This window comes from Manduca sexta, chromosome 3 (assembly GCF_014839805.1).
Source record: "Manduca sexta isolate Smith_Timp_Sample1 chromosome 3, JHU_Msex_v1.0, whole genome shotgun sequence".
In the NCBI taxonomy this organism is placed as follows: Eukaryota; Metazoa; Arthropoda; class Insecta; order Lepidoptera; family Sphingidae; genus Manduca; species Manduca sexta.
The window spans coordinates 1907066-1934140 of record NC_051117.1 but is presented as its reverse complement, the minus strand read 5'-3'; the positions used below and the strand labels follow the sequence as shown (position 1 = coordinate 1934140).

Sequence of the window (27075 nt, the reverse complement as noted above, 5' to 3'; positions counted from 1 at the left end):
GTGAAATTAAAGAAAGTGCGTGAGTTATTTAAAAAGCATTAATAACATCACTAGGCAGGGTTGTGTAACGTCCAATGGCCGATGGCTCATGTCAGTACTCAGTCGAGGCTGCGACGAGGGAGAAATCGTCCGCGCTTACGTCGCTTTCCCTCACTATGCGTTCGCGCGCTTTTGCAAAAATTATAAAATAAAAATCATAGTGAATAACAATTAAATTACCTTCCGCGTTCGTGTTGGCATTTTTTATGAACGGAAATTTTATGTGACCAGTGGCAGTGATGTTTACAAAACGAGCAGTGATTAAAAAAATATGAATGGATCTTAAACGTAAGTAGGCCATTATGTTTTCTCAAATCATCTTGATTGAGTAACTTATTACTTAATCTTTGCTCTGTAACCGCCTTCAGTCATTAATGTCGCGTTGTTATTAAAAAAACATTCAAATAAAAATAAGTAGGTAAGTACGCGTTACCAATCACAGGATAAAATGTGACAACAAAAGATATTGTGACTAAAATTACTTCCCTATGTTTCGAAATACGTGTGAGTATGCAATCTTACAACCACTGTAGTTAGACACCTTTATTCCTACTGCCTATCTGCATCTAAAGACCTAACTAAAAAGGTCATTTATACCTGTATACATTTTTAATACCAAATCAACAAGAGCTCTCAGCCGTTTATTTTCTCTGGAAGCCACGGGTCTTATGCGTCCGGACGATAAATAGGCCAATATATAAAGACCTATTTTATCAAATGTCGTCATAGGCATAAAAGTTCTTTTTTATTCGGCAATGTTATGCATCGCTACGACCATTACAAATTGACTTCCGTAATATTGGAACGGCGATACGAGACAGAGGTCAGGATAAATTGGTATTTGTTTCCAATGTCAAGGGTAAAGTTAAAAAGAAAAAAGTTTGTTGTTTAAAAGAGAGAACGGATATCAACAATGGTTTAGTCGATCAAAGTTTGTTCGTTTGATGAGACGAACCGGCTAAAGTGGGTGAAAACATTTTTGGTAAGAATTTTTCAAGTTATTATGACTTACCATGAACACATATGATGGTTTTAAACCATTATAATCCATAATAGAACCCATATCTTTTATATATTATGTGAATTGATAAAATATTGACATCGAGGATTTCTTAGACTGATCAAGAAAAATTGGATCTTGTAAGTACATGTATTTAAGTATATTTTTCTATAAACGAAAGCGATTGTGGCTTTCAAAGCCAATCATGAAAATACTTAATGTTAATCAAAATTAAATTAGCTACTTAATTATAAAATATAATATGTACATACGACGGGCTTTTTTTAAAGTCTATTCTATAATCGTAAAAAAATCGATCCTCGGACCTTTTCGTTGACAGCTGGTGTCCACAGCCACTATACCCTAAGATGTTATTATTATTGACTATACTTCAGAGACTATACATACCGTATTTTTTTTTAAAACAAATTATAGTGTTTTTTTTTGAGAATAGCAGATAAAATTTCCATACATTAGAAACTCCTTTTTGATAGGTCGATTAAAACAATAATTTTCTATACCTAGATAGATATCAAAAAACGCAACTCTGAAATGAAGTTTGAGTGAATTATTTTACAATAGTAAGTTAGATTATTATACCTTTTTAAAATGTATTTAAATAGAACCCAAATCCACGTATAAAAGTAAAATAAAAAACAATTTTGTACGCAATCCTACTTATATTATAAATGCGAATGATTGTGAGCATGTATGTATGTTTGTTCTTCTTTCACTAAAAAACTACTGAACGGATTTGGATGAAACTTTACAGTAATATTGGTTATACATCAGAATAACACATCGGCTATTAATAAAGATTTTGTGTAATTTGATAATAATATAACGATACACATCAAGTAAGTCCGAAATAAATATAAAAATATTTTCATATTGCGAGGATTGAACCCTACTCCTTCCAATGCGGCGGCATCAGTGTTCCGCGGATATATTAACAACTTGAAAAAATATGTTCCGAATGAAATTTATAAATAACCTATATCAGTTATAGGTAATAAAACCTCCCTGTCACGTCGCGTTGCCTTTTTTTCATGATCGTCTGTCATGGGCGAAGGCAGTCCTTTTGTAGGGACAGAACAGAAAAAGATTTCCGAGTTCTTGCAGAATTGAGTATTTTGATCCTTACAAAAATTTGCATGAGTACGCTCTTCATCTTGTGGTTAGGCATTTGAAATAGGGTATTTTCCTATGTTTTATTTTGTATATTATTCCCTTAAATCAATAACTTTTCGAGATGAATTAATGCAAAAAAACGTCGCGCAATGCAATATGCCACAGGTGGTATCTGTGAGTGAGCTCGTGTAATTACTTGCTATGAATGTGTGCAATGTAGGGCTGTTTTAGGGATGCCTGCTCTAGATTATTTACCTGATTCTTTACATTTTTGCTGGAACCAAAGGTTAAATAGAATAATGATTTAACATTAGGCCTTAGACATGGACTAATAAAAGTAATACAAGCCAGATCCTCTCGTCTTTGTCGATCAACGTAGAACATTTTTTTTTGTCTAATATAATAATGTGGCTCAGGACACAATCACAGTCGCTGCGGTGACAAATAGAGTTCATACTACCAAAAAAAAGTAATTGTAGTCGTTTAAATCGAATAATTAATATAAAAATAATAAAGAAACAACGAAATATCCATAAAAGACATTGAATAACCTAAGCTAAGAATTATGCAAATTAAAAATCGTATTTATAGAAAACAAAATTATACTTACAAAAAAATTTACCGCTAGAAAGTTATTTTGCTGAGTTATTTTGGTGTTACAATAATATTATATTGGTGTTATAGTATACAGCCCAAATTTTTAAATTATTTTTGCGATTTTGTTACGGTTTCAATTAACACTGTCATAAGTAAGAAACGAATCTAGTAGACTTTACATAGATCGTTAAAAACTTTTTATATTCTTCTAAAGGGCGAGTAGATATTCCTAAATTGTAGCTAAGAATCATCTAGATCACACTAGTTTGACAAAAAAATCGCGTTAAAATTACACAAATACATAAATGTACAATTTTCCGTAATTCCAACAAATCAGCCTTATAAACCGGCAACACCGGACAATCCAAGCTACTTTAATTCTATGAAAACAAAATGTAGTTACCTACTCTTAAAATAGTGGTTAAACAACAAAACTTGTCAGCCAAAAGTGATTTTGGTATTATTTTATTTTTCTACAGATCTGCGATACAATTTTGTAACATAATTCCAGGATATCTTGATTGATTTTGTGAGCTCTTTATTAGTGATTATTGATGCTGTCCAAGTCAGGCGAGTCTATTAATTTTGATTTGTCTCATATCCAATGCGGCCCAAGGGTCGTATAGGCCTTATAAGTAATTGATCTAAGATTATTATATATTGCTCGCGGTTTCGACCGCGTGCAGGAGTTTTCCATGCTAAAAGTCCCGCTAAAAAGTCATAGGCTTCCACATAAAAGGTAGATATATGCTGTCGCGGACTTTTATTTAGAACTATTTAAGACAAACCAATGGTTTAGGCAGCGTACGCCAAGATAGCAATTTTTTATCTGACTTACTTGATATGTGTCATTATATTATGATCAAATTACACAAAATCATTGTAAATTTTACCTTATATGTTATTCTGATGTATAACCAATATTACTGTAAAGTTTCATCCAAATCTGTTCAGTAGTTTTTTCGTGAAAGAGGAACAAACATACACATATATATACATCCATACTCGCAAACTTTCGCATTTATAATATTAGTATGATGTAACAGAAGTTGTTAGAACTGCCTTAAAATTGGTTAAGAAATGAATGAATCAATGTGCAGGAGTTAGCGCGTTGTGGAGATATCGTTGCATCTTTCTTTCGAAGGCATCCTAATTCTCGCTGACTATCAAATAATATAGAATTAACGTAGTAAACAAATGAGACACAAAATTTCATAACAATATTTCGTGAAAACCTTTTCGTTATGTAGTTACATTTATTTCGAGAAATACATAGCAACTAGATAAAGGTATAGGTTCTATCTAAAAGCAACGTGAACACTGAAACAATGACTTAAAGTTTGTTTGTAGTATTTTATTTTATCTCGTGAATTATAATATTGCTCATTATCCCATATTTATTTTTGATAAAATTCCTTACAAACACTATATAGGACGCCGAAAATACTTTTATGAATAATACACGTTACTTACCTTTGTGGGTGATAGACCATATAATAGGTATTTCTTATACCTGTGTCGTTTCTGGGGTCGATTCATAGTATTTCTTCTTTAAACGCAATAAGAACTTGTAGGTAAGTACCTACTTATAATCTACCTGATATTTTTTATGATGGTGATGACCTGATGGTAAATGAAGAGGGGTCCAACTGAATGTCGACTGACGAGAGATGATTACCCCTTGATAGTCGACACAATTATGCCGGCCTGTTGTAATTGGATATACAATGTTGATCCCGAAACTTGACACGGTTACGTGGACCACTGGGATGGGTTTTAACACCTTGTGTACGGTAGACGTTATCGGGGCGGATATAAAATATATCCTACCTCTAGCATTTTAACCTTATTTACTTTTTGTTTTTTTTCTATTACGACTTTTAGAAGATCTGGAGGTTAATTTATAGAGATTGATATCGAAAATAACATAATATTATATCGTATAAAAAGACGGTCAAAAATTGTCACCAATTGTTAGTTTACTACACTATAGTCGCAGCAACAAATGGATAATGTCACATTGTGCCCTAGGCCTATATATATTAATGGATACAATTCAGTTTCGGTCTAAAATGTGATATCAGCTGAGACGCTGTCAAATTAAAGTCAGCATCTTAAGATAATCGCTATGACAAAATAAAAATAATTTTAACAAAAAATTAAACCGCCTTCAAAAACCACTCAAAACCAATAAATAATTTCACATAACAAGTATATATTGGATACCAATTTTGGAGTCGGTGCCTAATTAAAATTGCTAGTTAAAAAAAAATAAAAAAAAATTCACGTCGAATTGATAATCCTCCTTTTTTTGAAGTCGGTTAACAAATATCAAAATATCAAATGATATAAGTCACAAAATATGACGGATTTTTAGAGCTGAGTTATATTTATTAGAGAACGCGGACTTGATAACAAGCTCTGAAACGAAAACTTAAGTTTTGTTTTTTATACATTAAATGTAGACTTGAGAGCATACGCAAAGCTGAGATTGAATTATTAATACGTTCCCTAGAGTGCTGTGGTAAGACACGAACACAGTATTCGAAATTCCCGAAACAAGTTTTGGGATAAAAAGAAAGTGGTCACTGTAGATTCTGATATTTTTAATACAGCGGTCGCCAACCTTTTGGTAGGCAAGGGCACGGTGGCATAATTAACTAAAGGCGGGCCATACATTAACATTACACCTAGAAACCCTGCTTTAGATGCGCTTACTGTTAATTTAATACATTTATTTTAATGTTAAGCCTTATTACAAAACAATCACGGGCTACAAACAAAATGTTCGTGAGCCGCGTGTTGCCGACCGCTGCTTTAATATAAAAAAAGGTTTGTGAGTTTGCTTGAAGGTTTGTAGGAAACCAAGGAACCGATTTAGAAAATTCTTTCACTCATAGGAAGCTTCATTACTCCTGAATGCTATAACTTTTTATCTCAGGAAAATATATAGCCGGACTTTTATTCTTTTTCACGCGGGTGGTGACGTGGTTAAAATCCAGTTGAATAAAATTGGAAAGGACATTCACGAAATCATATGATTTATTACCTATAACGAATTCTTTGGGAACGTACTTTTATTTATACTTGTCATAATATCGTTTTTTTTTATTTCTTATTATATTTGGCCGCAGCTTCAAGGGCAAAAGTAACCTATGTCCTTTCTCGAGGTTTCAGTCATATATCGTACTAATATCAAATTCCGTTCAGTAGTTTATTCGTAAAAGATGAAGTTTATATTAGTAAAGTTTAGTTGTATTTGTATTAAGTCTCATCACCGTTTTATCCACTCCTGCGACTTAACATTAGCCACGTGATCTCCATAATTTCGTAAAAATCATATAAAAACCATAAAAGTACTTATTACCTTAAAAAAAACGGCGATAGCCTAGTTGGTTGTGGAACGGACTGCCGGGACGAATGTCCGCAGGTTCAAATCCCACAGGCACACACCTCTGACTTTTCTAAAAAATCATGTGTGTATTCTTTGTTAATTATCGCTGGCTTTAACGGTGGAGGAAAACATGGTGAGGAAACCTGCATACCTGAGAAGTTCTTTCAAGGAATTTGGAGGGTGCGTGAAGTCTACTAATCCGCACTACAGCGTGGTGGACTAAGGCCTAATCCCTCTCAGTAGTAGAGAAGATATATAATACAGGGCTGATATTATTATTAGAAGTATTTCTTTGAAATAATACGGATGATATTTGATACTTGAACTTGACTTCGCAAATAGCGCGGCAAATTAGTGTATCTAGGTCACTACCTTGTTACTACGTTTGGCAATATAATGCAAATTATATTTTTCTTGCATCAGAATAGTAAAGTACCTATTATTCTATTTAATATGCATGACTTATAATATATATTTTTAAAACTATAGGATTTTATTTGTCAATTAGTTTTGGTCCCGGATCCACCGTGGTAAAATGCAAATAGTTTAAGTAATCCAATGATAATGTAGCCTAAATAAAACCTTAACTCCCAAACCTAGCTCACACTGCCACTGAATCAGGGAAGATAATATCAAGTACAGATAATATTAATGATCTTAACAATCCTATTTAAAGAGTTAACACAAAACTAATCAACGTGGTCATCACGGTTTCATAGACTTAATTTGATAAGCCATTACGCGGCGCTTAAGTATTTTCTAACAGTGCATTGTAACCGCAGAGATATTGAGATAATAGTGATGTGTAATATTAATAGCAACTAGTAATGAATTTAGAAATAGCCCTAGTTTATACAAAATATCCAAAAATGAAGAATACATCTACACAAATACAAACCACATTTGACTACTTAAATGTAGTTCAAACCATTGGTAGGGTAAATAAAATTTGTATAAGTTTTTCGATTCCAAAAACACCTGGTTTTTCTCGGTTTCTCGATCAACAAAAACAAACTCGTATTATTTTGTAACACGTTTAAAAATGGTCTTGTGTCAACCCCAGATTTGTAATGTCAAGGACACGTGGATGGAGATATTAATACATGTTTATAAATTATTGTGAATACATGTTGCATTTCTGCCTACCCTCTCATAAAGTTTGTTACGTTTCAAATATCAATGCATCAAATTACGTGACGTCAAACTTATAGCATAATTTGATCCAGTGAAAATGCTAATTCCACTTGAAAGATGCTTGGTTTTATATTTTTGTTTGTTTGTTGTTGCTAGAAATGCTGACTGTCATTACAAGTTTTTTCCATATTTTTTTTTTTCATACTTACTCGGTAATGTGAAACTACTGCACCTTATTACTCTGATGTGAATTGGAGTGAGGTCCAATAGAATGTCGACTGACGAGAGATGATTACCCCTCGTAAGTCGACATAATTATGCCGGCCTGTTGGAACCGGATATACACAGGCTGATCCCGGAACGCGATGGGTTTTAACACCTTGAGTACGGTGGTCGCTATCCGGCGGATATAAAATATAACCTACCACTAGCGCAAAGTTAATTGTGGCATGCCATGACCTTTTTCTGCCTATACTGCACGTCGGCACTTAAATTTGAAGTCAGCACAATACATGTTCATGCATGTTGCAAAAGCAATTTTTATTCTTGGGATCTAAAATTAAGATTGGGTTAATTTGTTGAAATCGGCCGTCAATAATTAGACAATGCAACTAATTTGCCAGATAGACGTCACGATTGTACAATAATCTCAAAACGTTGCCCAGAAAATCTTTAATTTCGCAACAATAAAGTCTTCCTAAAACTGTTTACATAAGATTTTCGTTGGGTGTTAAAACGTGGTGCTATAAGTAACCGCAACATTGTTTGCGGTTTAGTGAAACTTAACCTGTGTTGTTAGAGTTTAGTTTGAGCTCAATGTCTTCACATATAGCAACTAAAGAATTGCGTTACCGAAATTCCAGTCTTGAAAGGACATCGTTCTGTGCCCATACATAATTCGCCCTGGAACCAACAGTAATGGAAATTTTTTTGTAATATTTAGAATCATTAATAAATTCTCATGACATATTATTTATAAAACGGACAAGCTGGGATATCGCATCAATCCATAAAAACGATGAGATATTGAGGTTATAATTGATAGTAAACATTGAAAGATTTTCAATGTTCAAGGTAGATTTATAGTCCTATCATTTACGATTTAAATATGCTTTTTATTGATATATAAGTACCTATCTAATATATATAAGCCCTAAAGATTCATCACTATGTAGGTAACTGATTATTTTTTACTTAAATCAGGCTATTTTAAGACTTGATTCATATAATTATTTATAAGTAAAAATGTACCTAATTATGTAGTTATAGTATTTACATCATCTAAGAGTACCCTTCAGATTTTATGTATTTTCTATATATACGTACGTCGTACGTATTCCCCGAAGAGACAGATAGAGGCGCACTGTTGAGCATTCACGCTTCATCAGAAGCATGGCATATTTTACACACTTTTGGTAGACTCTTAGGGCATGTAGGGTTAAATTAAACAAATAAAAAAATAATTTTAGTTCATATTATTTATTTCCTCATCAACTACTTTGTTTTATAAAATATTATCTGAGTATTGTGCAGGAGGGTTGTTGTTATGGTATTATTTATCAATTCAGTTTTGCCAATCACAATCACCGAGTCCGGAGTTCCAACATTCTATTACAGAGCACGCAGCTTCTATTAACATTATTACAGCTGAAGTATGTATAGGCTCTGGGGCCGTGGTCCAACATGCTGTACATATAAGATCAAGGGCTACAACCTGAAAAAAAAAACACATTATGCTCAAATTAGAATGGCAATATATTAATATAGTGTCAAACGGAAAGCAGATTTATGTATTCAAATCTTCCAGCTGAATTAAATGTAAGAAACCTTCAAGCATATGACACACATTTTTTAATCAACAATATACTTGCTAGTTTGCTCTTAAGTTGCCACAGCCACATGCTAAAGTGTGTAGTAGGTAGTATACAGACTCTGTCCGCTGTCTCCACGCAGCTACCAAGAACAGGAACTGAGGAGCGAACTAGAAGTTTGGCGGCAGTTAAACTTGTACGATTAAAGAAAAATGTGCTTACCAAACGAGGCGCTGTCCATCGTTGTATACAATGGCGAATCTGCTCGTTCTCCAACACCATGGATCCGCCAGCAGAGCCACAATTAATTCAAAAAGCAATTTCCATTTCGTATCCGTTATCAATGCCAGGTAAATTGTTACATCAGTTCACAAAGTCCAGAAATCACAGCCAGTGTATGTCGATATCGTAATCAATCGCACAGTGTCTTTATAATAGTCGAATCGTCAATGATATAGTGAGAGTCAAAGAATTATATTATATGGAAAGTGAGAGTCTAGTTTATTTGTCTCTGATGAGTGAAGTGTGAGTGACATAAATTGAATTGAAAAATGAAGAAAGAATTAGGGATACTACTCGTCTAGATTCTGGATCGATTATATCGATCATTTATACAAAAATCGATTTTATTCAACATAGGGTTATTTTTATTTGGAAAAATATTTAGCGGGACCCTTATCCCGGAAAATCTTTCATACGGGCGGATCCGATAGTAATTTAATATGGAGAGAGTTTGAGGTCCCCGGATGGAGGGAGAGAAAAGAACGCTACTTTTTATATGTATAATTCATAAATATTTTGTACGACAGAAAAATATATGTTCGCATAATATATTATGCTCTGCTATCTGTACGAAGCCAGGGCGGGTCGCTAATATAGAATCTAAATAAACAAAGTAAATCAATATGAATTAAAAACTAAAAAAAAAAATTTTTTCATAGACGACTTGATCTATAATCAATTTAGTCCTAAAACTAATTACTTATTTATTTGAGACGCATCCACTGCTCGATTAAATATTATTATAATAATTAAAGAACATATCGCCTCACAAATAGAATATATTAAAATGTTTCAATAATTAATTATCGGTAATTAGAATTATCGTTTTGTCGAACCGGTACATCTCTATACACAATTATATTTGTAAACATGTCGGCGACTTTGACTTTAAGTCCTTACAATACTTTTATATATTCATTTTGGATGTAGCAGCTTGTCCGTTTTATACACATATTTGCAAATAATATAAGCAAATACATAAATAATTATGGTGCTAGTCACACCTTTGTTGGATCTGGGGCCGTTTTCGACAATGTCCTCTGCAATCCCAAAAACATTCTACATTAAACCTACAGACTGAGTTGATTCAAGGTTATTTGGTTTATTCCATTACTAGACTAATTAGTTTACAATTGATGATGATGATTCATGATAAGATTTGAAGGCAATATTTCACTGCCACGGTTTATTGGATTTCGTTAATCAATCCTCTAAAAGGACAACTGATATAACCTTTTCCTAATTCATAAACTGCCGTCATATATTTGCTTCCTTTTGTGGATGATGATGATAGCGTACATATCTTTCAAGCCTCATTATAGTTTTCATCCAGAAAAAAATGAGAGGGCTTTCTCAAGTAGATATAAATTCAAGTAAATAACTAATCCATACTCTATTGAAAAGATAAATTGACTATGAACCAAGAAAATGTATGTCTCAGGAAGAAGGGCATTGCATGACCCTACAGCGAGTCGAATACAAATACATTAAAGAGAAATTTACTTTCACAACAACTACGCCCTTTACATACTCAAGCTTCGTGTACTGCAGGGCTCTATTCTACGCATAGTAGGTACGCTCAGTGACGTAGCTAGGTAACCAAGGACCCATGTGCAAAGAAATACCCTCCTTAACTTAGTGTGTGTCATGACCTTAAAATCGATACGAGAACCTGGGCGTCCTACCGAAGCTACGTTCCTGGATTTGTATCCAATATATTATATTTAGGATACAAATTCATTATTACTCTATGCTTGAGGAATACCTCAAGCATAGAGTTGTTCATAGGCTATGTTTGAGCAGCTGTGGTTACGTTGGACTTTTAAGAAAATTATTGACAATGATGGATTGTCAAAGTCTTTTCTTCACTAATCTCAAGCATGATAAAGGAATTAGCAAACTTTCATGTCCGATCTATGATATGTTGTTATATCCCCCGTCACATTGTTGGCAGATGACTCCTATGAAATTCCCCTAAAAGTAAGTAAATATAGTGTCTGAAATTAAAAATGGAAGCATGTTTCGGAGTGTTACAAACGCTGTTTTGGTAAGAAATACATCATAAGTGTGATATCAATCGTCCCTCCAAACATCTTGGCTCCCCAAATTTCTCATCATGGCGTTAAAAAAAACCCTAAATTTGGGGAGAAACCTCCCTAACTGGCAATTGTGGCCGCTCGTGACAGCCCTTTCGTTCTGTAGCCAAAATCATCTTTATAATTGCAACTGTGGAGCTTCGTACCGAGCTAGCGAGCTAGCGTAATGTTAAATGATAATTTCGGTTAGTTGTAATCATAGTTTAACAATACTGACTGCTTCGGTGCCGTAGTTGTACTTTATACGCGTTACGGCAGCGCTCTGAGATCCTGGGTTCGAATTTCGGGTCGGGTAAAGTGATATTTGGGTTTTTCTGTTCAGTATCAGCCTGGAGTCTGGAATTTCCGCCCGATATGGCTATAGGCTCGCCCCCTATTACATCATGGGACAGAACACATTTGACGAAAAGTGGGTGCCCTTCGGGGATAAACACGTGTTGTGTGTGTGTGTTTATATTTTACAATAACTCGAGAAACGTAATATCTCCGTGGCCGAAGAGAGAAATGCGCAGTCACCATTCTTTCCTCAAGCATAATAAAAACAGTGACAATGATTAATTTTACTAATTGCATACTTAATTTATTAATTAAATGAATAATGGATGATTTGTATTATAATTTCTCAGTTCGTGTTTAGCGGGACTACCTCGTTAATTACAATTAATTCGATTTTATGTCAAGAATAAGTTCGTGTACAATTACTTACAAGGATTTAATTGAAAATGATTGTATTACTCGGAAATATTGAATTATTGAATTTTATCACATTATAATACATCTCACACTAGCTGACCCGATAGACGTTGTCCCGCATTAACTATGAATTTGCTGCGCGCATTCTGTCAATCGCTGACAGTTATATAAAAATAATATTTTCGTTAAGTTTTCTTAAATTTTCTAATTTTTCAAGCAATTTTTTGATTTTTTTCTTTCATAAGAACCTTCTCCTGACAATAACACACACAACAAAAAAAAATAGTGAAATCGGTCCAGCTGTTCACGCGTGATGCTGTGACCAAGGGAAATAAGGATTCATTTTCATATATATAGATATGATACTACTCAACATAGTTTAGGCAATATACTAGTGAATGTGTGTTCCGCGCAACAAGATTGTATAAAAGTCTGATCGCCAGTAACAGCTATCATAAAAGAGTTAAGAGTCAAGATAATTCAGGGAAATGTAACAGCAACTTTGACTATTACTGTAAATGACAAAACCCGCCGTTAATATATTATGTAGGTATGTGTTAAAAATACCTAATTTATATTTATGCTAATTTAATAATAATAAACTAATATAAATGAATAATATCTACTTTAAAATTATTATAATTGATATTATTTCTACAAATAATAATTTTGTATAACAATTATTTGTGCTCGTATCACCGATGACACTATTATATTTTTTATAAAAAGTATAACAACTGGCAACACGAAGGTAGTCGATGTTACAAGCGTATGAAGCGTTAGTCGACGAACATAGTTCGGAAGAAATTGTTGTGAAAGTATAACCTCTGATATTGTGAAATAAAATTGTATTTAGAACATCTCAGTGATTCTCCTTTGAAGTTTTAACATATGTATTGTTATGTTGCGAATTGCAACGCGTCAAAACCCCCACTAACATATTCGCGCAAACTGACATGCTTATAATTATCAGCCCTGTATTATATACTTGCCCACTGCTGAGCACGGGCCTCCTCTACTACTGAGAGGGATTAGGCCTTAGTCCACCACGCTGGCCTAGTGCGGATTGGTAGACTTCACCCACCTTCGAAATTCCTATAGAGAACTTCGCAAATGTGCAGGTTTCCTCCACCGTTAAAGCGAACGATAAATTCACAAAGAATACACACATGATTTTAGAAAAGTCAGAGGTGTGTGCCCTTGGGATTTGAACCTGCGGACATTCGTCTCGGCAGTCCGTTCCACACCCAACTAGGCTACCGCCGCTCATGTTCGTGCCATGTTTATGCACCTATAAATAACTAAGTTGTTTCGACCGTCTGTTTACAATCGACAACCTCAGGACGAAGATTCACTTTTAGGCCTTGTTTCAATTAGCACTAGGCATTGACGTATATTCTAAGACACGAACGTCCATATAGACTATTTGTTCAAAATCTGAACTAAAATGGCAACCAAAACGTCACTGTTATAACCTACTTATTCAGTTGAACAACACATAATATTACTTATATGAGTAATGCTTTTTATTCAAATCCAAGTTTACACCTAGACTCGAGTTCTTATATCATGAGCGCCACTCCGTACACAACCACAAGCTGTCAATATTGACCATACTAAAGTCAGTTTGAATGGATATCAGTTCAAATCAGTTGAACACAATGGAACGCCAAATCCAGTACGTAGTACATATTATATCGATAGCACTAGGTTTTTACTGGACATGAACCTCGGTAACAAACCTTGATTCTTTCCATTGTATTAAGGTAAAAAAAAAAATGCATAAGAGGGCCGGCAGCGACTGGATGCATAAAGCAGCGGATCGGGTTCTGTGGCTTACCTTGGTAGACTGCAACGGGCTGATGATGATGATGAAAAAGTATGTAATGGATCAAAATCCAGCCCCGGATCTAAAGGGGGGCTAGCCGGGGCCCATGCCCCGGGCGGCAAATTCAAACTTGGCACACGAATACATAACTCATTATTAACGCAACTTTGACTACTGAGACATCAGTACATTCAATACAAAAATTATATCCCGCGGGGCGCAACATGATGATGAAGATGACTAATGTAATAATATAAGTGGGTGGGAGCGGCATTTCGCAGATTTTGCCCCACCTCGAAAAAAATCAAGATCCAGGGCTGTCAAAATCATCAAATTAAGTTTAATATTTGTAACGAATAAAACAATAACTACGCATCTCTACGCAATTTGTTCTCAAATATCGCGGTCATACAGAGCACAAATATTAACACGGAGCGCAACCGATTTCTTCGTATTACCTTTCATATTACATAGGGGTTATACTACTAGGTTTTGCTCTTTGTTTCGTACGCGTATGTCCTACCCCAAATTCTGCAATTAAAGTCCCTGTAACTTTTTTTTGAATTAAAATTCTGGCGGTAATGATAATTCAGAATTTCTTGACCTGTGTGCTAATAATACAAATTTGATTTGGGCATTCGTACGTTTACTAATAAATATTAAAACTTAAATATCTTGAGGAAATTTAACATTTATATTGAGTAGTATAAGGCACAGTTATAGGTTAGAAACCAAGCGGCAAATAAATCTAATAAGTAATTACTAACCAAAAAATTTGGCTAGACAGTGATGTAAACATTTCGACGATTTCCAAATAGTAGTTTGTAGTTTGTAATACCATCGCTTAAGGAGGTATATTTCTTCAAGCTTAACTATCGTTACAATATGACACATGCTCCGAGGTCGAGTGTTAAGTATCTATGAAGAGTACAGTCAGCCACATAAGTAGCTGAACAAATTCAAAATTTCAAACCGCCTTTAAACTTTTATGTCCATCAAAAAACTTTTTTTTTCTCTGAAATAAACTTCACCGGGATTACTCTATTTAAGATAAAAAAAAAATAATATTTTGATTGAAGTTAATGTGTAGAAGGGTTAAAGTTTGAAGTTGTTTAACACCTTTTGTGACTGATTGTACCTACATACTTAATTACATCCCAAAAAATCTAGAAACACGATATTTTAGAACTTTCATTAATGATTCCAAAGCATGACCTTTTTCGTAACTTATGCAATCTTCCCCCTTAGGCACTAACTAAACCAATTGTGATTGACGTCATGAGCTGACTTGCGATCTTACCTAAAAAATCTAATCAACGAAATAGCAAATCATAGTGAACGAATAGTCGTTACATAAAAACCTAAATAGTTTCAATCGGTCACGAAATTTCCGCAAATATTATCAATTTTACACGAAAAACATTGATGTTTTTTTACCAACATAAAAACACCCATACTTTTAAACTCGTGTATTAAAGGTTCATGAAAACTATTTTTAAACCATAGGTCGACTTGACGGAAGAATACTGCATAAGGAAGGAAGTTACAACAAAATACAATAATAAATCTTCGCATACCAAGCACTTTCAAGTTACATCGAACTTTTCTCATTTAAACCTGTACGTCATCCGGGTTACCCTTTGAAAACCAGCGCTGCAGTATTACTTACTGCAGCACATAGCTGAATGGGGGCCCATTGTTGGTGCAATAATTTGAATTTGTATAACTTTTATTAATTTTATTCTTTTAGTTAATTTTTTATTATTCTTTCCAGCAATAAATGTCTTTCTTTCTTAAGAAAAAATTCATTATATGAATGCTTTTACTAGATAGGGCTTGGCCACAGGTACCACGCGCATTCCAGGCGAAAATCACTTAGTGCAAAGTTTTTGTATTTAGGTCGTACCATTTTTTTCACCTGCAAATTTATCTGAGTTCGTGAATCGTGATTATCCCTCCAAGACAGTATTAATGCATGTAACCAGATTCTCTTGCGCGCCCTTAAGGTTCGTGGCGCTTCATCTAAGATTGGTAGTAAAATATCTTTAATACCAAACGAATCTCATAATAGTTTATTAATTTAGTGACAAACAAAAAACATGACAACCCATTATAAAAAGAAAACATTAAAAAGAAAACTACCAATAAACCTACTTACTTAAAATAATAAAACATTACAGGTTGCTTCAGGCAACCGATAGACTCACCCCTTCTAAGGTCGATACTGAATATAGAAGAGAATTCGGAAAACCCGTCACGTCAGTGTGTTGCGTTCCGGAATCAGTCAGTGTATTCCGTTTCAAACAGGCCGACATAATTGTGTCGACTGGCACAATCATAATCAGAGATAATCATCTCTCGTTAATCGATACTATTACCCGGATCGCTTACCATACGGTGTAATAAAGTCACTTTGCCGTGCACAATTAAAAAAAAATTGAATGCTCTTTGTGGGAAAGTGTATTTGAACAAATTACTTTCCTAACCGTGGTCTAGAACAAAATTTATGAGGACCTGTATGCTCATAAAATTCATACACAATCTGCTGAATTTACAATCATTTGGATTTCTCATAGTCGGTGACAAAGATTCGTCATTGCATCAGTATTTGTGATTGCAGTTCATGTTTTTTCATTATTTATTACATAAAAAGTAATTCCTGTATCTAAAACGTAATTTAAATATCCTTGGTACAAGAAAAGGCCTTTATTTCTTTTCCGTACTCTAGGTTTTACGTTCAAATATTTGCAATTTGGTTTGGTATTAAAACGATTATTATCTACTTTATTTATTTTTTATTGAAGTATCTACGATTTTGTTTATATGCTTATTTTTTTTTTAACGTGTACTGCAGCTGATGGTATTTGGAGGCCCGGAGGGACCTATTAGGTCCAAATATAGTGTCGACCAACAAGAGATGATTACTCCTAGCCAGTCGAGACAACTTTTATTTTAAGTTTTATTGCCTATGTCTGTTTGTTTGCCTGGCATCTAGACACGGCTAAATCGATTTTGTTGAGCTTCCATTTCCAGAAGCCTCTAGGATATTTCTAGAGTTATTGAAGCTATATTCTTATCCCGAAATAGATTTTAACTAATAAAATATATTTTCTCACTTGATACGCGCCATAGTAAGTAAATGAATGTAGCAAGGCTAGTTGTTGGATATTAATTACGATAATAAGAATAGTCCAAACAAAATACTACATAAGTATATTATTTTATAACTAAACTAATTATACTGATAAAGAAAATTCTTTCATAACTGATGACGCCTTAAACACGTAATCTAGTGCGGATCGTGACTTGAATCTAGTTATGTGGCAATGGATTTTTATTGGAAAATTATAATTACTAAGACGTAGAATATAATGTTAGAGACCAGTAATATTTTAAGAAAAATCCTATCAATCACCAAACATTTAGTAAATTCTAGCTAGTTTTATTACCAGTAGCCGCAGAATATCCACTGCTGAACATGGGCCTGCCCTAAAGATTTCCAGATCGATCTATTGTAAGCGGCCCGCATCCAGCGACCTCCTGCGACATTTAGGAGGTCAGCTGTCCACCTCGTGGGTGGACGTCCGACGCTGCTTGTTTATATGACCCTAAGTGCTCATATAGTTTTGCGATGAGTAGAAACAAGACACGACATAATGACCTGGCACCATATACGGACTGTGGACTGAACGCCTAGCTCTAATATTGTGCATTGTATATACAATATTCAAGCCATGGCAGCTTTGGACGTCCTGCAAGGTGGACTGATGACTTAATAAAAGTCAGAGGAACACGCTGAACGTAGGCCGCATTCGACAGGCCCGTGTGGAAATCTTTGGACACGACTTATGTTCAGCAGTGGACTTTAAGTGGCTGATGATGATGAGACACAATTTTAAAACTGAAAGTTCGCTTTTCAAATTTTCAAATGTATGCCGTTACGTTAAAAGAAACTGTAACTGCAGCATGTACGTGACTAAAGGTTGGGAGAGGGGCAAGGGCGGGAAGGGTGTGCTCACCCTAGAAACGCTTTTACACACCTCAAAAAAACCTTACCCTTACATGAGCCTCAAGTGGTGCACGTCTTTTCTTGAATTCGGCAAGCTCTTTTTTTGCTTCCGCCAGCCGACCCCACGAGTAAATTTGTAGGAACTAAAAGAAAAAGGAACAAGAACAAGGAGAACACAGTCTACCAAATTACGGTCCATAAAAAAATCAGTAAAATTAACTACATTTTATCGTATTCTGTTACATTTGAAATGGTAAAGTACGGAAATATGCTTACGTTTTCTTTCTAGTACGCCAGCAACACGTGTGATTCGATGTCTAGTTTTATGCCTATAGCTAGGGAACACGTGACTTCTTTTAATATATATACGCACATACTTTTCATCTCTAAGAGGCAAGCAGGGGCGATGCCTGTGCACCCACTTTTCATCATGTGTATTCCTTCCCAAGTTGTGATAGGGGCAGTAGGCTAGTGAGTGAGTGATGGTAGTGACCATATCGAGTAGAAATTTCAGACTCGACCCGGTATGTGACTGCCTGACCCGGTATTCAAAACCGATACCTCAATGCTATATACAACTACCTCACAAAGCAGTCAAGTTCAATATCTGGGTTGTAAAAAAATCTATTGTAAAATCGGCGATATATTCTACGGCTAAAAATATGTAAGTACTTATAAAACACGAGGTTTTTATAGAAATGGCTTAGTACTTCGATTTTTTGGGTAAATAGTCTTCTAATTTTAGAATATCTACGTACAAAGGAATTGCTATAAGTTATTTGGTGAGTACAGTAACCAAAGTATTCATACCTATAATTAATGGTTTTTGTTAGCACATGTTCCATGTCCAAACAACTGATCTTAGGAATCATTAATTTTAACAACAAGCATATCTCCAGGTATTTGGAGTGACGATCCGCGAAAGGTCGCTTGCAAGAACTGGATGCGACAGTCCAAAGACAGAGTAAAATAACGCATATTAGAGGAGGCCTATGTCCAGCAGTGGATAAAGATATAGGCTGATGATGATGAATCTTACAATAATAAGTAATAAGCACTTAAGGATGTGCCTACTAATAATTATAATTAATTGTATGTCCTATAGTACTTAGTAGACGTAAAAACAATTAAAACAGAGTTGTATAAGGTTTTCTTGACTTAGCGAATGCATGTTTACGTAAAAACATATTATTTACTGAGCTACAAATGTCTTAAAACTATTGTAAAAGTTAGATATTCTTTGAATGGCGGTGAACCTAGCTCCTCGTGGTCGACAACATACATTTACCTGGAGTTTTGGCTTTTATTTAAGGGATTTTAACGCCCCATTGCTCCCTTCCTTCCCTATCCCTAAGCTACGCCACTGGGCCTCGGAACATATAACGTATACTATTCTTGGACAGAGGTCTAAATGACCGTGACCACAGATACTTGTAGAGTTGTATTTTAAATCACATTTTTTAACCTAAGTATAAAAAATATGCTTAACTCGTTTAATAAAAAGAAAAACAAATAAACGAAACAAATACCTATAATGACATTCGGTTTGGAAAAATTTCAATTGAAGTAGAATCATTTCCGCATCGCAATAAAGTAATTATAGTCTAGACTTGAGAGGCATGTCTGATTCCATCTAGAGAGACAATCTATAAAATTGCTGGACTGGATAAAATCGTTAATACCGATCTTCGAGACATTTGCGAGTAATAAAATTCCCCGGTGTAAATTATGATTAGAAATCTTGAGGTTTTTATATACGTACATAACCTTGTAACTCCACTGCACCTGAAGGTAAGCGATGTGGAGTCCAGATAGAGTGTCGAATGACAATAAAATCAACACAATTGTGCAGGTCTGTTTAAAACCAGAATTGCACTGGCTAATCCTGGAGCGCGACACATTGAACAATATAGGTCCAATATGGCGGTGTTTAAATTTTGTTCACAGTGGTCATTATCCGGGCGGATACAAAAATCTTACTACTAGTGCTTTGGTCACAGAAATAAAGAGGTCAACAAGACATTTGATTATAATACGCTAATATCATTATTTTCGTTTTCTTTTATAAAATGGATTTTCCTTCCGTTCTAAGAAGTCAATTTCAAAATCTAGGCAAAATGTGGCATTTAATAATGTTTTGCAGGCCGCACATATGCTTATGACCCATGAAGCTACCAGTCGTCCATTATCCATGACATAGACCAGATGCCAGTATATACAAAGCGCGCCATCAGGACTAAGGTGACTTACTCAAAAGATACTATTTGTGGGAAACTAATAAAAAAGATTTGAAAACAATATAGAAGGCAATGAAGTGGGCGGTTGTTGAAAGTAAGAGTCTCTATTTCTATTCTATATTTTTTTTCTCATCGTAGGGTTATAGAGCATGCTTCGGAAGGTCGTTTTTTAAGAAAATCAGAAAATAGGTATATAAATTTTGAGGTAGGTCACTTTATTTCTAAAGGTGCGAAAGATAGTATCGTTTATTGAATTACTAATATAACCGGATTATAAAACCAGGCTTCGAACAAGACAAAACACACATAATTTTTATCATAAGCTGCAATAATGAAATATTTACATGCAATAACAGCCGTGTCGTGATTTCCCAACGCCTCGGCCATTGTTCGTGCGAATTGTGTCATGAATAATTAGATAGCCTGGACGATTATATCATTAAATTATAATATTCGCTGTTCACTAATTAGTGCACAGGAAAATCAATCTTCACCTTGATCTGTGCCTTGATCATATCCTGTGCAATTTGTAAAACTACACTCTTTTCCTTTAATGTTTTGGTCCGTGTTGCAAGCTTAGGGGGAATAAAATCAAAGATTTGAAATATCTTCAACACTCTTTTCTTTACCACGCCAAGCAGCAGTGTGTGGTCACTGCTGTGTTTCGGTTCGAAGGACATTGTAACCAGTGTAACTACTGGGCATAATAACACTTAAAATTTCATGTCTCGGAATGGCGAGCGCAGTAGAATACTTTGTAATTCAAGGTATTGAATGATGTTTCCACTGTTTATGGTCGGTCGTATTGCTTACCATCAGGCGAATGGCAAACTCGTAGCGTCATTCGAAGCAATAAAATAACAATAAAAAATTCCATCAAGCTTTGGCATAGTTTGCCTGGACCCGTGTTCCCTCCTTCCTACAATCCGAGGTCCTTCCGCCATAATGTGAAGAAGCGTCTTAGTAGGCCGGCGTGATTGTGTCGAATGACATGAGATAGCCATATGTTGCCATTACATACTCTATCTGGAAGGCATTGCGCTTATAATCAAGTGCAATCACTTTGCCTTGCCCAAAAAACAAAAAAGCTTGAATTCTTTTTAAATATTTTTATTCTGTTCTGGCTGAAGTTGAGAAACTCGCTTGATTCTTAGATTTTTATTTGCAAAAATATGCAGTTTTTGAAGATAATTAGTTTTATTTGGAGCAGTAGATTCGTGATTAATTCATGGATTAAATGAATTATCTTTTACCCATAAATATTGTATTCAGAATGTACCAAGAATCAGGTTTTAAAAAGTCGTGTTTTCTAACTTTAATAATCTTAATTTGAGAGAGACAAAACTAAGCAAGTACTGACTAATAAATTGTTTATTTATTCTTTTATCACTTTACAGAGAACATACAATCAATAGGATTCAATAAGAAATACTATAAACATATTAACGTAACATATAATGCATCTTTATGTACCTAATTGGCTAGTTATGATGCGCTCAATAATATCGCGTGACGACCTCAACTCCCAATGAATGGATGCATTTATAAAAACTACTACGTATCTAAAGGCAGATAGGATAAAAACAAGCATTTAAAGAATTAAAATTGCGTACTTCTATTTACTTTGATTATATTTTAATCTAGGTGTAGCTCGCGGATTCGCCCCAAAGGAGACACGCGGGGGCCATCCTTTCCCGGAATATTCTGGAATGAGAAATAGCCTAACATGTTCAAATAATGTAATGTCTAGTGTTTACGGGTTTAGTAAGATTTAGTACAAACGCTTTCACAGTTAAGTTAGGTAGATATAGAGATACCAGCCTTTAGTTTTACATACCTTATGTGTTCACGAAAATAATGTTCCGCCGTAAAATGTAGGTACTCAAATGTTCGCGGAACAGTTATTTCAAGGTACTATTGCAGTCGGGTTTCTTAACTTCTAACCACAAGTCCATATGAGTGCCTCTGTGTGTGAGCAATAGGTGGAAAACGGTGCTACTGCCTTTATGGCTTAGTTATAAGTATTGCATATGGTATGACTGCTTTGGCGAGGTCTTGGTTCGATTCTTGAGTAAGGTAAGGTTATTTAGCTCAGTATCAATCGTGTGTTTAAAGACTTTCCCGCTCTCACACCCACTACAACTCCTGTAAGCTAGGTCAGCAGCGAGTCTTAGGGAACACTCATTTGTCTTTATCCCGCAACGAAATCGAAATAGAAAGAAAAGAAGGACTTGGAAATATTACGTAATTGCCCACTTCTCTTCGTAGCAAAGCGGGAGACAAATTAATGAACTAAGGGGGCATTTTTACCTCATGTACAAGGACGTTTACACTACATAAATCAGTTGTAAAGCACCACTGTAAAGAGGCATTTAAATCTTTAAGAGACGTTTCCACGAGATAAGCCAGTTGTAAAGCACCACTGATAAAAATTAAACGAAAGGCTCCTATCACATGAACTGTTCATTTGGAATGAAAAAACCTGGAATCTAGGATTATATCCAGTAAATCATAAGGACAATTATGAAGAAAGATATTTATTTATTTCGTGGAAAATAACAATGGCGTAATCATATCGGATAAATCTTAAGATATTAAAAAATATATATTTCAAAACAATAGAATTGTCGCATTTCAAACTGCAATAAATCTTTGATCTTTCTACAGTGCAATTTGTCTTCTATTTGCTAACAAACGAGTATTTTTAATAACCGATAAAGATCCTAATCTGGGATGTAATTTGTAAAATCAAATTACGTGGCAATAATGACCTATTCACAGATTTTATCGACTGTCTCGGTGACTCGCGAGGTCCTGGGTTAGAATCGCGGATCGAGCCAAAAATAATTGGACAGACTTGGTTTTTTTCAAAAGTAAAAATTACACACTCTCAGTTCGGTGTCAGGAAGTTGGCGATGATATACCCCCGTGCCTCAAAAGCCACATAAAGCCATGGGTTCTGTGCCTAATTTCTCCTTCATGTCCAATTGCCGTCTCACCAAACTATGAGAGTGAAGGAACAGAGAGTGCACCTGTGTAGGCTGTTTGAAGTTTTGTCTTTCCTTGACTGCTTGCTTGCTTGCTGACTGTACTTTTTAACTCAAAATTCTAGGTGGTGTTACTTTTAGGGAATTTTAGTCCTTACTCTCAAGTGAACGGTTTATTTATATGTTTACTTACCCCCTTATTCATAGACTTTTTTTTAATATAAGGACGGAGCAATGCTGTTATGACAAGTCTATTTCTCCGCTTCGTTTAACGGCTTGCTGTTTGTTATCTGACAGCCAACTAGATTCAAGTTGTATCTCAATATTAGCCATTCACAACGGCCATATGTCCATGCACTGCGAAGGCTACCATGTCATCAGCACTAAGAAACAGACTTGTTATCACAGTAATGCTCCTTCCTTCGATAAAAAACGTCTATGAATAAGGGGTTTAGTATCTACAACTAATCTTTAACATTGACATTCGATTTGTTATTTAATTACATTAAAAATATGGTTCATTGCTGGTTTGCGTTTTTTGAACTACGATGTATCAAGTTTAATCAAACATGTACTTATTCTCAGCCCACTTGGTATTTCTATGTAATAAAGTATTCTTTGTAATATGATTTATGAAATGGTTAATGGTATTCTTTACTGTTTACAGGAACCCACTTCTTAGTTAAGTTTCGTGAGATGAAGCCGTTTTTCAAACAGGTATCTATACTGTCATTTTATTCGATAATATGAATAATTATTAATGTATTTATCCATCAATGATAATTGATATGTACGCTAAACTATTTAATTTATAGAAACATATCTAGCTCGAAGGACCATTTTGCTCTTTTTAAAGTTAGGTTTAAACTTGTTACTTTGAATTGTATGCGTTTACAATAGCGGCGATATTTCAATAATTCTATACCCACACATGCGTCTCGATGCAATTACTGCAAGCTTGAATCATTGTATAAGTCAGCTTATACCTTGATAACTCCAGAGGGTATAAAATCATATTAGAAGTTATCTCTCGATAATAAAGCGTCTATGGAGAATTATTTCCAAGTAATCCGACCAAATTTTTAGGTTATTCTGGATACCATGTTTATTCTTGATTCATAAAATTCCAGGCTTTCGTGGTATGCGGTGCAGCGTTGAATATTGCCGGGCATGGATGTGCCCATGGCTTCCCTGCTGTGCTGTTCGCACAACTGAAGAGTGACGGGGGACCGGTGACGCTCACTGAACATGATACTTCTTGGATAGGTAGGTCTTAAGCATCTCTACAGAATCCTACTACAGGTTACAGTTAGGTAGAGTACCTACAGTAAAAACTGAACCTTTTCGGAAAAGCAAGTTGCATTAAAATTGGTTATGTAAAGAAATAACATAAAATGATTGATCTATATAGAAGAAATGGATTAAGAGAACAGAGCTACCCCTTAAAAACAATACAAACAGCATTATTTAGGAATTATTATTATTCTATCAATTAGTAAAATTACTTATATCTTAAATATTCAGTATTATTATATATTATACAATTTAAAATCTATATGGGTTTCTTTTTCAGCATCTGTGGTGGGCGTCATGGGCATCGTTGGAAACTTCGTATCACCAGTCCTGATGACACGTCTGGGTCGGCAGAAAGCCCATCTCATTAGCACCATACCAGCACTCCTCGGATGGATCGTGTTCGTTCTAGGAAACTCCGTCCCACTCTTCATACTGGCAAGGTTACTGCACGGTCTGGCTTTAGGCTTAAGGACCCCTCTAGCTGCTATATTAGTGGCGGAGTACACTGATCCAAAATACCGTGGTGCCTTCCTAGGGACCTTCGCTATATCTTTAGGGTTAGGAATTTTCTTATCCCATCTTTGGGGCGCGCAGTTAACATGGAAAATGACTGCTGTCGTCTGCTCGCTATTCCCTCTAATTGCCATGGCTATTATCTCCTTGTCTCCGGAATCGCCAAGTTGGCTGGTCTCCAAAAAGAAGTTTGAGGAAGCGAGAAAGGCGTTCAAATGGGTCAGAGGTGAAGGCCCCGAACAAAGGGAAGAGCTGGAGGCCATGATTAACGCACAGAAAGAAGAACTAGCTGAAGAGAAAAGAAACGAAGTCGTTAAAACCACTCGTAGTGGAGTATTTAGAACAGCAGTGGATTCTATCAAGGATGTATTGAAGATATTCAAAAAGAAAGAGTTCTACAAACCAGCTATTATAGCTATAAGCATGTTAATAGTGTTCGAGTTCGGTGGAGCTCATATGTTCGCAGCTTATGGTAATACTATACTTGAAGCTGTACTTGACAAAAATGATCCGAAAGACGTCGCTTGGCAGTTCACAGTCATGGACCTATTGAGAACTGTGTGCGCATTCTTAGCCATATTCTTGTTGAAATACTTCAAGAGACGTACAATTTTATTCACGAGCGGTATTATGACCGTTTTATCTCTGAGCGCAATATCAGTTTTCATCTATATTAGAAAAGCTGGTGTCCTAACTTCAGAATGGATGTTAGATGTGCTGCCAATGTCTTTGATGACACTCTACACTTTATCCTTTTGCCTCGGTTTAGTTCCTTTAAATTGGGTTATCTGTGGGGAAGTATTCCCGTTAGCTTACAGGAGTTTAGGATCGACGTTGTCCACATCGTTTCTAACGCCATCTTTCGTGGTATCTATGAAGACTGCTCCTCATTTATACTCTTCTGTAGGAGTCGAAGGTGCATTTTTAGTTTATTCTGCCACTTTGACTGTATTTTTATTAGTAATTTACGCTTTATTGCCAGAAACAAAGGACAGGACTTTACAAGACATAGAAGATAGTTTTAAGGGTAAGAGACAAGTGGACCCTGAAGTACAGTTAAAACTGATTAATAAAGACGACATTGTTTTAGTGAAATAGACATTTAATTGTAAATAAGTACTTAAAACCTGTGATAAGTAGTAGTCATTAGGGAAGAAGAGGGCACTTTGACATATTTTTCAATTTTTCTCATGGTTTATGAGTCCGAGCTCTAGTGAAGATAAACTCAGAAACAGAAATAAAATAAGCAAATTTTTTAACTCTTAATCTTTTTATTAGAATCTACGAATAGTGCCCCTTTCTCCTCTAATTTATATTTCATTAATTTGACCAAAAACAATAAATATTTGTTCCGTAACACTGATTATAACTCTTTGTTCCTGTATGTGTCATGATGCCAATTATATGGTGGAAACTAAATGATAATGGGCATAGCCAGGGTCACTTTGGAGAAAATATAAGTTACCTTTTATACAAATTTTAACTTGGTATTTTAAAAACAAGCTATTATACTTAAACCATATACATATGTGGTTTGAGTATAAAAAAATTAATATGTAAAGTTAATGTTACTTATGTTGGCTATGCCCATCCTCCCAACCATTCTTAAAATAATGCAGTTACCTAAAAATTGTTATATAAATTATTCGTATTTTCGTTTTATTTTGTCTTAGACTAAGTGAAATATGGACACAAATAACATGCCAATTATTAAATTCAGCAAATAAATTTTAGTTTCTAAATATCTATGTAAAATAATTTAAAATGTCTTGAGACACATTGTGTATTATATAATAAATAATGCTCTGAGAGATACAAAATGAATATCGATTATTATGTAAAATGACATTTGCTTATGAACCAATCTTCAAATTTCTATGACTACAGACCATTAATGTTAACAAATAAAACATATTTTAACAGTACAAACGATCAAGGAACAATAAAATTATGTTGTTATCTTAAATGCTATGTTGTTTTATTTATAAATATATCACATACATATTACTAAAGGCACTGGCAATAAAT

The 27075-nt window shown here is 34.9% G+C and overlaps 1 protein-coding gene across 3 annotated transcripts; it reads left to right on the top strand.

Annotated features, from left to right (window-relative positions):
- The first annotated feature begins 88 nt into the window (after positions 1-88).
- On the top strand, positions 89-27013 carry LOC115442288 (facilitated trehalose transporter Tret1). Of its 3 annotated transcripts, none has more exons than XM_030167295.2 (4): positions 89-327; positions 23906-23955; positions 24369-24504; positions 24812-27013. In XM_030167295.2, the coding sequence occupies exons 1-4, from the start codon at positions 315-317 to the stop codon at positions 26143-26145; spliced, it is 1533 nt and encodes a 510-aa protein (XP_030023155.2). In that variant the 5' UTR covers positions 89-314; the 3' UTR covers positions 26146-27013. The 3 variants fall into 3 exon arrangements, with proteins under 3 accessions (XP_030023155.2, XP_030023156.2, XP_030023157.2); XM_030167296.2 differs by lacking the exon at positions 89-327 and adding an exon at positions 953-1021; XM_030167297.2 differs by lacking the exon at positions 89-327 and adding an exon at positions 4233-4341.
- The last annotated feature ends 62 nt before the right edge of the window (positions 27014-27075 follow it).